The following is a 12,216-nucleotide window of genomic DNA, read 5'->3' as shown; positions in this document are numbered from 1 at the left end:
AACACTGTCCAGCCGCACCACCATCATGCAGCGGCATACATGCGTATATCGATGTACCTTCTGTTTGGATAAGAACCACCATCGCACTGCTCGCGTCAATGCAATGCTAATCTCTCACGCTTTCTTGCTCTTTCTCACTGCTAATCTAGGGACAAATTAGAGCTATAATTTATGCCATTGCATGAGCTCATGCCTTTTCTTACCACGCACAGACGAAGGACATGGCGGCTCATTTGATGCAATCGATCAAATTTTCATTTCATTATCGCTTTCTTCCGACCCCCCCCTTAATGTTAATCAATTATTCAAATTGAGTGTCTTAATTCCGAGATCACGCTATGATTGCAGCGATAAGACTGACCGTCATCCTCCCCAACAAAACATACCCCGCCATGTTTTTGAGATTAGACAGCACGGTGGAAATGAAAATGCGTTTTCCATGATTTGCTGCACACGGTGTGATTTGTACGCGAATCACTTACCGGCAATCCTCGCCCAGGGGGGACCAACACAACAACAGACTATTCCGTCCATTGTTGGTCGCATTACAACCTGGGGCTAAGCCGCGAGGGAACAACGCAACAAAGCGCGACCAGCGCTGCTACTGCTGCTGCTGCTGCAGGCGAAGTAGTTGATTAAAAATGGATGCAGTTTGGCCTTAATTACCGGCTAAGCAGACTTTATTAAAGCACTGCTTAGCAAAGTGCTGCAACAACCTGTACCACTGCTGCCGCAACCTGGACATCCGTTTCGCGGGCGCGCTTTTTTTTTTGCTTTTGTCCTTTTTCAGTCTTTTTTTCTGCTGTCCTTTCCTAGGAGCAATCGTGCGGTGGTTGTATGCCTTACCTTCCACACCAGCACCAGCTGCTGGCAGGACGGATTGCCAGCTCTACCGTCGTTGTCGTCGTTGGTGTCGTTTCGTTCGCAGGTTTGCATCTGGTTCAGGTGCAAAACAACACAAGCACGGCAGTACGGCAGAATCAACGGCAGCGGCAGCATCTCATCTGCACCTGCAGTGAGCGCAGACCGAACGGTGCTTAAGCATACATTATGCATAATGGACCTCGCTGTGCCATTGCGGTGGTGTGGTCGAGCGTAGCGGCCGTACCACTACGCCCAGGGATCCTCCCGTTCGCTACGTTCGTGAGCAATAATCCGGGAGTTTTCCCGTAGGTTTTTTTTTTGCATTTTATACTGGCAGACAAACTAGGAATAAACTAAAAAGCCCGAAAGTACCGCGAAAGTACTGCGGCTGTAAGGAGGTGCCAGGAGAAGAACCAAAATGAACGATCACAAACGCAAAGAGAAAGGAGCGTGGATAATGCAGTGCCATTTGTCGAAGGAATAAGTGATGGTTCTGCGTGGTTGCATCCGTTCGGTCTCTTCAGGTTGTGGTCAGTTCCGTGCACTCCGTTGCCGCTCTGAACGTTCTGGCTGGATCGAGAAATGATAATTTGTTCCGTTTTGCTCCTACATCTCCCTTGGTTTCGGATACATAAATCAGTTGTCACCGGGATTAACTACGTAGATAATGCATCACATTTCCCACCGATCATGCCTGACAACGATGGCTCCATGCTCCAAATGCGGCCAGCGCGCAACCTTTCGTGACCCAATTGGAAAAGTAAAAATTTATTAAAAAACCTCGACCAAACCGAACTAATGTTGCCCTTCCTTTTTTTTCTCTCGTTGTACCAGCGAGCATAAATCAATTACATTCGCGAACAACAACAACGAAAACCAAAGGCAAAAAAAAATTGGCGAGAATAAATGGCCAAACTGAAACCGAACTGCAGAAACCAAAATTTATGATTTTTCCAACCCCTGAAAACCACGGAGATGGAGCAGGGCACCGGCTCCCGTTAAACTATTCCCACTTCACTTTTGTGGCCCTCCACGAGGTGCGGTGTTAAAATTATGCTGGAACTGCGCTGCGACTGCGAAGCGATTTAAAACTCCAGGCCACAGTCAGTGAGGCTTCCTGACCTGATGATGCTACTGGTGCTCGGTGACTGATTTGCTTGCTCGGGGTTTATTCTCAACATCGGCCAGCGTCAGCCAGCGTGCTTTTATCGTCCTTGGGGCGAGGTTCACCCCACGTAACCATTACACACATTTAGGCGTACGAACTGCACCAGCATTAAAAGGGGTTGGTCCACAGCTGGTTTCACTCGAGTGAAAAGAGGTTCGGGAAAAAGGGGAAAAACCACACACGCCCGCCCTGGTGTGTGTTGATTTACGAAATTGAATTACCTTTAAACTCCCAAAAAAGGCCGCGTTAATCCTATCAATCAATCGCCAATCGGCACAGCTCATGGCTGCATGGCTGTTCGCGTTGTGTTCGCTTTTGGCGCCACTCGGACTCCCGGCACACTGGCGTAGTCAACGCAAACGACCGGAGCCAGGGGTTGGCCTTTAGCGACCCTTTCGCCGTGGAGTTCGATTGGTGGTTACCTGGCGCGGGGTGTAAAAAGGGTGCCAAAAGGGTTGTGTAAGGTGATGTACAGCCCAGGGCGAACTTTTTACTAGCACGCGCACACATACAGCGACTAATTCCGATTGGAGAAAAGTTTTCCAATAAAATAACGTTCGAAGCAAATTGAAATGTTTTCCAACTCGTAATTTTACGGATCGGCGCAGACGATCTGTGGGTCGACGTGGTCGTGGATGAAGGGAGGCTCTTTCGTCGTCACTGGTAACATTCCTCATTCCGACACGGACGCGTATGGTGGAAGCGAAAAATCCGTCACATCCTTTCCTCTCCGTCGAAGCATCGAATCCATCCAGCCCAAGCGTCCTCACGGCGCCATCCATCTACTCGCCAGCTAATGTGTTGCGAAAATTTACCTCTCCAACCATCGGTGGAGCACAGAGAGCAACAACTCGGGAATCAGCATCCTGTCGATGCCGATGACGATCGATCGATTGGAAAGCCAGACGATGGCGGAAAAAAGTACGTTGGAAACATAAACAGAGCCGCAGAGAGCAGCAGCAACCTTTCATCAACAAAGCATTAAGCACTGTAGAGGGAAGAGGGAACGTATAGTAAAAAGGGAGGGAGCGGAGGTGAATTACATGGAGCATAGCAAACAATTCGCGAAACACCGCGAAAGCCATCGCAGTGAACCACAAACGGTGCGGCTGTGGTGGATTATTTACTTTTGGGCGACAAAAAGGCCAACATAGCGCTTAAGCGAAAGCCTTTAATGTGATCCCATTTACGTTGGTGCCTGTTTGCACACTTCTCCGTCAAGATGGTTTTTCACCGTTGGTAGATCTTCGCTCGGAATACTTACATGGAATCCACTTACACGATGCCAATGGCCGAAGGTTACATATGTAGCCTGGGAAATTACCCTTCCGTGCAACGGAGATGTAAGTCAGCGCTTCTACCTAGCAATCAATCGTCAAGATTGATGAGTTTGAAGTTTTCGCCTCGCCTCACGCGCTCCTCTACTTGTTGCGTACGCTGGTCACGCCACCAAAGCCGCTAAGCTGTTTTGTGGCCCGCCGGGGGCAAAAGCGGACCCCTACCAGGACGTGCCCAAGGGAAGAAGCACACAGGACGGTGTGAATCAATATTCATTACGACTCCAGGACGCTTAGCCACTAGACGGTCCCCGTTTGGAGTGCTGCTGCTTTAAAGTTCTTCGAAGTCAACAATCAGTACAAAAACAATCTACTGGGATATTAAGGGGCACGTATGTGGCGTAGTAAAAGTTTCCTTTCCAATTCCAATACAACACTGCCATTGTGATGCCAAACGAACCACCAAGGAGCGCACGTAATGAAGAGAATGGTACGACCTGTTGCCCGGTACAGCTCTACTCCGGCCCTCCGGAGTCCATAAATTCGTTTGAAATAGAAACAAAGACATCCAGGAGCGAGCGAGTGACTATTTCCTTGAATATACCTCAGCACACCACCAAAGAAGGATGCATTCCCTCGCACGGTACACGGTGGTTTTGTGGAACATCGAAAAGGAGAAGGCTCCCGGCTCTGCAGCATATAGCAGGTGCTCGCTACGATACGCTTGTCTGCCCACCCAAGAATGGCCACCATTAGGAACGGTCCAATAGCTCGCCGGTCCCTCCAGAGACTTCGCGTTGCAAAAGCCACGAGATGGTTGCGAGCGATTATCCGTCGGAGCGATCCGGTGAAACGATATAACGTCGCGGATTGTGGTTGTGCTTTGATGTGACTCTCGTGGTTCCGCCAGCCATGGCACTACAACGAAATACACTCATTTCTACTTAACGAGAGTCAGTGTGTCAGGTGTGCCGTGGCAGCGGTGTGGTAGCTTGCAAATGGAACAAAGGGATTGAATTAGAGGACCACTAACCAACCGTGTTATTAGCGCTGTGGCCGGAGCACGCTACACCTGATCATTTGAACAAGACAAAGATCCTGGCCGGTAATGAAGCAGCCGTTAAAGCTTCGAAACATCCCGTCAACGACCTTATCAATTCGTCCTGCTTTCGATTTGGGGCCGCGTTGACGAGTTAGTTTGTCGTCAAAGTAAAAAACAAAAGGAAAAGCAACAACTCAACCTCCTACGATTGTAAAACTCGCTCCAACGCAGAAGTGGAGTGCAGTAAAAGTAACCAATTTTCCCGTCAACCCCCTCCAGCTGCACGAGTGAGCAAAATGGCAAAATTGGAACCGCATGCAACAGACCCGATTCCGCCCCGTCCCGGGTGCTCCAGACGTTCCCCAGAGCAGAGACAGAGAAAGTTTTCGTGTCCAGCCGGGCGAACGATAATGTTTTTGGAAGAGTGGGGTGGTCTGGAGAGTGGGATTAGGAACGTCATGTTAGTGCACTCCGGTGTCTGTGGCACAGTGCGCGCACCAAGCAGACCCGGCCAGCAACTCGTTCAGTTAATGCCAAAGCGGTACTGTTGCGGAGCATTCAGATGACGAATTGGAGACTATTAGTTGTTTCGGTAGAAAAGAAATGGTTGGTTTGTTAAATTTTAAGGCGAAAAAAGGGGTATAAAAGAATTGATTAAGGATTGTTGAAATCGAATTCTGATTCCTTGAAAACAAGAAAACCCAAATTGTCGAAAATCAAACTACTCGAATCGAACTGATTCTGACCATTGGTGCAGGCGGAACTGTTCTGAGTTCCACCACCACCACCGCCACCACCACCGAACCAGACGGAACTGGCATACGGCAGTAAATAATGAGTAGCTTGTTTTTTGCCTCGTTACGCCGGCTGATGCGGAAGATGCGGTCCCGTCACGAACACTCACTGCACCAATTGCCAAGCCGCTCGTCCGAAAACTTGGTCCACGCTCCATCCGCTACTGGCAAACGGCGTTGGCGGAACCGATAAGAACGGATCCGGAAACATTATGGCAACACATGCAACACACGATTCTGACTAGCCAGTCAGCCAGGCAGCCAGCTCATTCCATTCACCAGCCACAGTCACCAGCCGCCGTCAGTGGCACACAAACAATCACCAGCAGTCACCGACCCGGGGAATGGGACGAGACGGAGCACAGTTTATAATTTGATAAAAAGTCAGCGATAAATTAACGTCCGCTTTTGACGTTGCTGAAATGAATCTCAAAAGCTAGATGCTGTTCCGCTGAGCTGAAACGTTGAGACCCTTTGGGGGAAGGCTGGCGAAACACGAAGTGAGACCACCGTTTAGCCCGATTGACCTCGGAATCCTCGTTAGCAGAGGATGCATTTTTGCAGAGGTGGCCGAGACGATATCCAGACGGAAGCGTTGGTTAGTTCCCGTAGTCGGAGCAACTGCTGGAAGTGAAATTAGTCTCACTTCACGATCGACCAATCCTCTGGGCACTGGGGATCAACTGGACCGGACCAAGGATAGGATTCTGTAGGGCAACTGTAACACTAGCACGGTACATGCTGCAAGAAGGAGTCGTTCGTTTGCTCCCAGTTTTGGGTTGGAAAAATGGGGTTCCCACTTCATAAATACCTTCAACCTTCTCCCCATCCTTCTAGTAGCTCCTAATGGGTTCGGATGTGTTTTGAGCTGCACTCGTGGTTTGTGCAGTGGAAATGGAACTCCCCTTCGTAGCTCATCGTAGTCCGCAAAAGGATTATCCGAACACACAAGCGCTGCAGTCTTTTGTGGGGCACTCTCTCTCTCTCTCTCTCTCTCTCTCTCTGTATATGATGCCGAGACCCTCGGACCGGGGGTATCGATAACAATCTGTGACTTTTGAATTATTTTACGGACTTTATCCGCTTAGAGAAAGGTAATAAGTCTCCGGGACCGGACACACTGGTCCATATCTTCCCTAATTGCACGCCCCAGGTCCAGTCTGCATCGTGTGTCCGTCGGGTCCCGTTGTTTCCTGGGTCCCAGCAAGAGTTCATTTTTCGTTCACCGAAGCAACGTGAAGTATCGCTGGTGCATTGGTCTTGCAGTTCACTAGGAGGGGGCCCAACGATGCTGCGGTCAAGGGTGAAGCACTTGGCCACAACCGGCTAACCTAAAGCCCAACGAAAACCCACCAAAAAGCGTGGCGCTTGAGCTCTCTTCTTTAGGGGTGGTTGTAACGTTGTGGTGGCTTGTGAGGATCGGAGCTGGGAGAGTCGTTTGCTGACCCCTTTTATCTATCAAGATTAAGGCAGCGGTGGTGGTGGTTACCACTAGCGGGGTTGGAACGTACATTTCTATGCTAAATAGGGGTCCAAGCGCTTGGTGCTTGGTTGTCGGAAGACATTTCAATTATAAATGTTTTTGGCTAAGGTGACTGCACTGGGGCACAACCGCACAACGAGCCGGGCAGGATGATAAACGATCGACGCAAGCTTGCGATGTGGTTGCAAGGTGGGAGACGGAATTGGGATTTTTCTCTCGTGATGAGAAAAGCTACTGTATCTGAGCGAGGATCATTTATGTGGACCACAAGTTTTGTGTTGTAAAGACATGCTTCCTTGGCTATTTCTATCAGCATTTCTCGTTCGGCTTAAGATGCGTTTTACAAGATCGCAATAGAACTCTATTGGTCCATCATTCAGAGTGTTTATCGTTGTTTAATGGTATTGGAAGTTGTTTATCATCTTACAGCAAATCGCGATGATCATATCTACTATCTGAAAGATTTTTGAAGAACCAAACACGACATCATTTACAATATCCATCACAGCGAATTTTCCTCTAGATTTATCTCTCATTTTAGATAGCACTGCGCTTATTTCTGAGGATGCAGTTAGAAAGAAAATCTAATTGAAAATTCAAGGATTTCTTAGGGATTGCACGATTGCGAATATACAAAGGCCCTTTCATTGTAGTTGCACACGATTGTAGGCATCTCGAGGAGATTATAGAAAATTAAAGAAAAAGCAGATGTTTTTATTTTATTAGTGCCTGTGCCTTTATTATTATTATTAAATTGTGCCTTTATAACAAATACTAATACAAAACACTTTTCCTGATTTTACAAGCATACTTTGACGGTATGGACCCATTCTGGATATTACAATAGATTACTTCACAAGCGTTGTAACGAGGATACAAGAGGTGTTGAAATTAAAATTGGTGTTGATCAATTAAAAAAATCGTACCAACTAAGCCATTTATAAAATATGGAGATCGTTCTACATGGCTAGAAAACTGAATCTGTAATGCTTGTGGCTTTCCACTTGTAATAAATTGTAGTCTTGTTTTTTAATTAGATAAAATAGAATACTCGCCAAATAATACTTTCTCCAGAATCGACTGCAACTGACGGTGATGATCATGGTGAAAAATGACCATCTTCAAACTATTTTTCATTAACACACAGTCGTGAAATTGATAAATCATTCGAAAAAAAACTTAAAAAAAAACACCAACATATCGTTCTATTGGCAACGCAATACAGGAAATGAAAACTGTTTATTAAAGATTCTAAATGAAGCAAATAAATCTATTGTTTCTAGGCTGCTGCGATAACTAATTTTCCCGATTTTGAGATTTTTCTCTCCTTGAATACTCTTTGCTTAAAACAATGTCTTTCAGTTGCAATTTCTATTCGAATGAAACGGAGCTTCTATTCGCCTTACACTAACATGATTCTTGTGAACAACCGTTGCAAACCATATCATCAATGGTAGCTAACATGCACCACGGAAAAGGCACCCCTTCGCTCCTCACAATCAAACCACCCACAGCGCTTCCTTTTCCTCCACCTCGCTCACTACCAACCGAGACCCAAGCAACACCTCATACGCTACCCAATCGAGATAGTGCGTGACGTTCGTGTAGACGCCCGGTTTACCCTCGCGTCCACATTCCGGCCATCCGAAGCTAGTGATACCGACCAGGTAGGCCACTCCATCGATGTGCTGCATCAACGGTCCACCCGAATCACCGTCGCACGTATCCTGTCCCCTCGCACCTCCCGCACAGATGTGTCCATCTCCGATACCGTGAGCATTCGGTACCGGGTACACCTTCCGGCACCGTTCCTTGTCGAAGGGCAGCAAGTCAACTGCCTGCAGCACCGGTGTCATACCGTCCGATTCTGTGTACCGGAACGGAGAGTGGAATGTAGGTGAACTCGTATGACCCTTCCGGAAGCGTCACGGACCTTACCTAACGTTGCACCCCAGCCAGTCGCCGTATACTCGATCGGCGATATCCTCAACGACTCCGCTGACTCCAGAAGTGGTAAGCAGATCGGTGCAATGTACTCGCTATACTCTACCTTCTCTGCCAGCTCGATAAGGGCAATGTCGTGCAGGTGAGCGGCCGCATTAACCGCATACTCGGGATAGAGGGCGACGCGTGTGACACCATAGTCCTTCCGGCATACCTCACGACCGGTGCCATCGTCTAGCTTTCGGCAATTGGACCTTCCGCGATGGTTCTGAAAGTTCCATTCACCGAGTCGCACGTACTTGCTGGAAGGAACACCACGAGACAGTGACGTCAGTATGAGGGAATCAGGCTTTTGGTCTCCTCATTGTCCTCCTCGCGTTACTCACAGTTGCTTCGGTTTGCCGGCACGCGACCGGAAACAGTGAACCGCCGACAGCACGAACCGTGGCCCAATCAACGAGCCGGCACAACTGACGGTCAGCTTACCATTTCGCTCCTGGAACCGCAACACGGCCAACCACGGATACTCACCAATCTCACTGTCGGTACCACCGTAGATACGACTGGCGAACGCCGATCCGCCACACTCGGCCACATTCGTTAACCGCGGACAGCAAATCAATGATTGCTGGCTAGCCGCACCTTGTGTTCCGCGACATTGAAGACTTTCGAGCAACGCGGTGTCTTGGTAGTTGTGCTGCTTACGTCTTATCAGATACCGGACGTGTTTACACTGTCGTACCGGTACGCACGCACCAACCATACCGTCCGGTGTGGTGCATGCGGTATCGAGGATCGGTTCCGGTGGAACCGGACCGGCTAGTACCGTGGCGATGAACAACAAACAGCTCCAGCACAAGTATCTGCACCGTTGAAGGAACATTGAGACGAACCAGTTGTGCTGCGTGGTCGAAGATGAGAATTGGACTGTGCACTGGCCAGGGAACTGGCATTCGCCATCACTGGATCATCTGTTCCATGTGTGTGCGAGGGGATTTTGCAAGGCAACAGCGATGTAGTTTGAGCCGATAAGCGATACATCATTAACCCACGTCCGTGTTCATCGTTGTTGCTGCGAGAGGTTTCATAATTAAATGCAACATCAACTGTCCAAATGTCCGATGATATTGGAACTGAAGGTGATGAGCATAGAATGTTCTCTTGCTGGATAATGTTTGGTCATTTTTACACACTCGCCATTCTTCCCAGGGAATTAATTGTGTACACGAGTGTACAGTGACCACGATAAGAGCTCAGCAATCGCTTCAATCGGGGGTTTTTGACGCATCTCCTCCGGGGGTTACCCTATTGGACGCAAGCATTTATCGCAAAGAAGAGCTAGTTGGGATATAATATGAAACCGGTTGTGCTGAGCAGCATCCACGATGCTTGATAACTACTCTCTTATAATTCTTCACACACATTACCCTGGCTTTGCTTCGTGTTCGTGGTTGTGATAGCCACATTCCGCAATGACGTTCATCAAGATGTTGTTATGGCCCTAGGGTTATGGGTTGTGGTGTGTTGTTCATCGCAAAACAGGCCAAAGCATAGTCCTAACGAGAACATCATGCATCACCGGTCCGATGAGCTACCCTAGTTCCTACGAAAATCACCTCAAACCGGACAGAGTCCAGACTGCTTCAGCTGAACCAATTTGCATACATCTGAGACCGTGTTTTAATTAAAACTTAATTGTTACGGTCTGTCCGGCGATGACGATGATGACGAGCATGCTCATCCGAAAAAAGGGAATGCTCCGCAGCGTTGAAATAAGCAGCAAAAAAGAGCATCGGGATTGATTACGTAAAACGGGGGGGGGGGGGGGGGGGAACCATCAAATCATAAGGGGACAAGGAGGCAGACCGTTCTTCACCACCGGCCGGGCCAGACCGACCGACATTCACCATTCACTATCACCTGGCACCATCCGTCTTCATCATTTTTGAGAAAAATCCCTTTCACCATCAAGGGCGAAAAGGGGTCGCATGCTTCGCTCGGTGTACACGTGTGTACCACCACCGCCCTGACGTCCTCCCATAAATTCCCCAACCCGGCAGCGAAGGTCCTGATGGTGAATGGAGAATTTCATCAAGAGTTCCGGTGCAGCATGCCGGGGCCTTACGCTGTCAGCGGCCAGCGTCCGGTACAAGTGGTTTGCGGTAATTTGCGAACCTGCCCCGTCCCCCCATTTCTGCCCTCTCTGCCTGCGTCACCGGCACCATTCATATTCTATAGGCAGCTCGTGGGACGCAAAAGGATAAGAGACTTCAGAGAGGAAGTCCGACTCGTCGGGGTTTCTGCGTTCATCCCAGAGAGCAGTACGCTCCCGAGCCCTTAAACGGCTAGCTCATTCCGGCATCCAATCATGTTTTAATTCAACTTTATCCCTCGTTAATTGGAACGAACCCCTGACGATATTTTTTGCACATTTTTCGGACAGCAGCAGCAGCAGCATCCACCTAGTATCGTCTCGTGGATTTCATTCCCATGACCATCCTGTCTATGTGGAGTTTTGTTCTATTTTTTTTGCTTTTTTGACTTTGGCTTTTGGTCTCTCAATAACCAATAGGGATTAGCGGGCGGAAGGATGGAGGCAAGTAGTGTCTAGCCTTCTGCTGACCGAAACGAGGGAAGATCTACATGGTACGAAAGTAAAATATTGTGCACAGAAAAAACCAACCACTCGCCATCCTGCTGATGACCATCAATTTATGATGTTCTCTTCAGGTTGGCAGTTTTTTTTATTGGTTGTAAGGAAACTTTTCCTGGAAAATACATCATCAATCACACTGGCATATCACGAGGGGCGGGGGGAAATCCAGTGCATTCTGCTTCCAGCAGCATTGATCACAGATGCGCATCTGATAACGTTTTTTTCCGGATTGAGCTTTGAACATGGAAATGTGCAACAAATCATCGGTAAGCAGACAGATCATGTCTTTTGACATAGAAAAGAAGAATAATCTAGTCAGTCTTACAACGTGGCCATTTTCACGTTTTACAAACTTTGCGATTAGAAATAATATCTGACATCTGCATAGCTTGAGTATGGTTTAACCAAACCGTCACAGTGATTGGTGTAACGAATACCTTCTCTTCTAAAAGACACGATAGAAGCTTCTCTGGCAAATCAGCGATAAGCAGCCATACCAATTCAAACCCTATTGTCTTTCCGTACGATGTCAAATCTTATTCAACTCCTCATTCACTCACCAAACAACCGCTCTACACTACTTATGTGGTCTTGAATTCCCGTTTTCGCGAAATGTTAACGTTTGAACCGGCTGCTTGGTAGTAACCGCACCGTAGAGATAAGCTTACAATAAGAAGCGCGTATCATGTTTACACAGCGCTGAACATACGGCATTGTTTCGATGTGACCTTCATTAAGCAAGTCAATCGCACCGCCACACCATGTTGCTTTAGCGTAACCATCACATACCCTTCCGCATCCGTATTACCATTACAACACCCCGCAGGAAGGGATGACCCCCTTGATGAGGTGGTGATAGGGCTTTACATAAAAGAGCGTGAATGTCACGTTAGGCGTGAGCGATGGATGTTCCTTGCAGAATGTAACAATAGAAGCGTCGCCAAAAACCACATCAAAAGCATTGTGACAATATGCATCCTGTGGTCAT

The 12,216-nt window shown here is 48.1% G+C and overlaps 1 protein-coding gene across 1 annotated transcript; it reads right to left on the bottom strand.

Annotated features, from left to right (window-relative positions):
- Window positions 1–7,828: 7,828 nt before the first annotated feature.
- Window positions 7,829–9,502, bottom strand: LOC126574548 (CLIP domain-containing serine protease B14-like). The gene is made up of 3 exons (XM_050234801.1): window positions 8,959–9,502; window positions 8,567–8,874; window positions 7,829–8,495 (listed from the first exon to the last, which is right to left on the bottom strand). The coding sequence occupies exons 1-3, from the start codon at window positions 9,453–9,455 to the stop codon at window positions 8,128–8,130; spliced, it is 1,173 nt and encodes a 390-aa protein (XP_050090758.1). The 5' UTR covers window positions 9,456–9,502; the 3' UTR covers window positions 7,829–8,127.
- Between the last annotated feature and the right edge of the window lie 2,714 nt (window positions 9,503–12,216).

The sequence above is a fragment of the Anopheles aquasalis genome, chromosome 3 (genome assembly GCF_943734665.1).
Source record: "Anopheles aquasalis chromosome 3, idAnoAquaMG_Q_19, whole genome shotgun sequence".
In the NCBI taxonomy this organism is placed as follows: domain Eukaryota; kingdom Metazoa; phylum Arthropoda; class Insecta; order Diptera; family Culicidae; genus Anopheles; species Anopheles aquasalis.
Note: the sequence above shows the minus strand (reverse complement) of the source record. Positions and strands in the feature narration are given on the sequence as shown.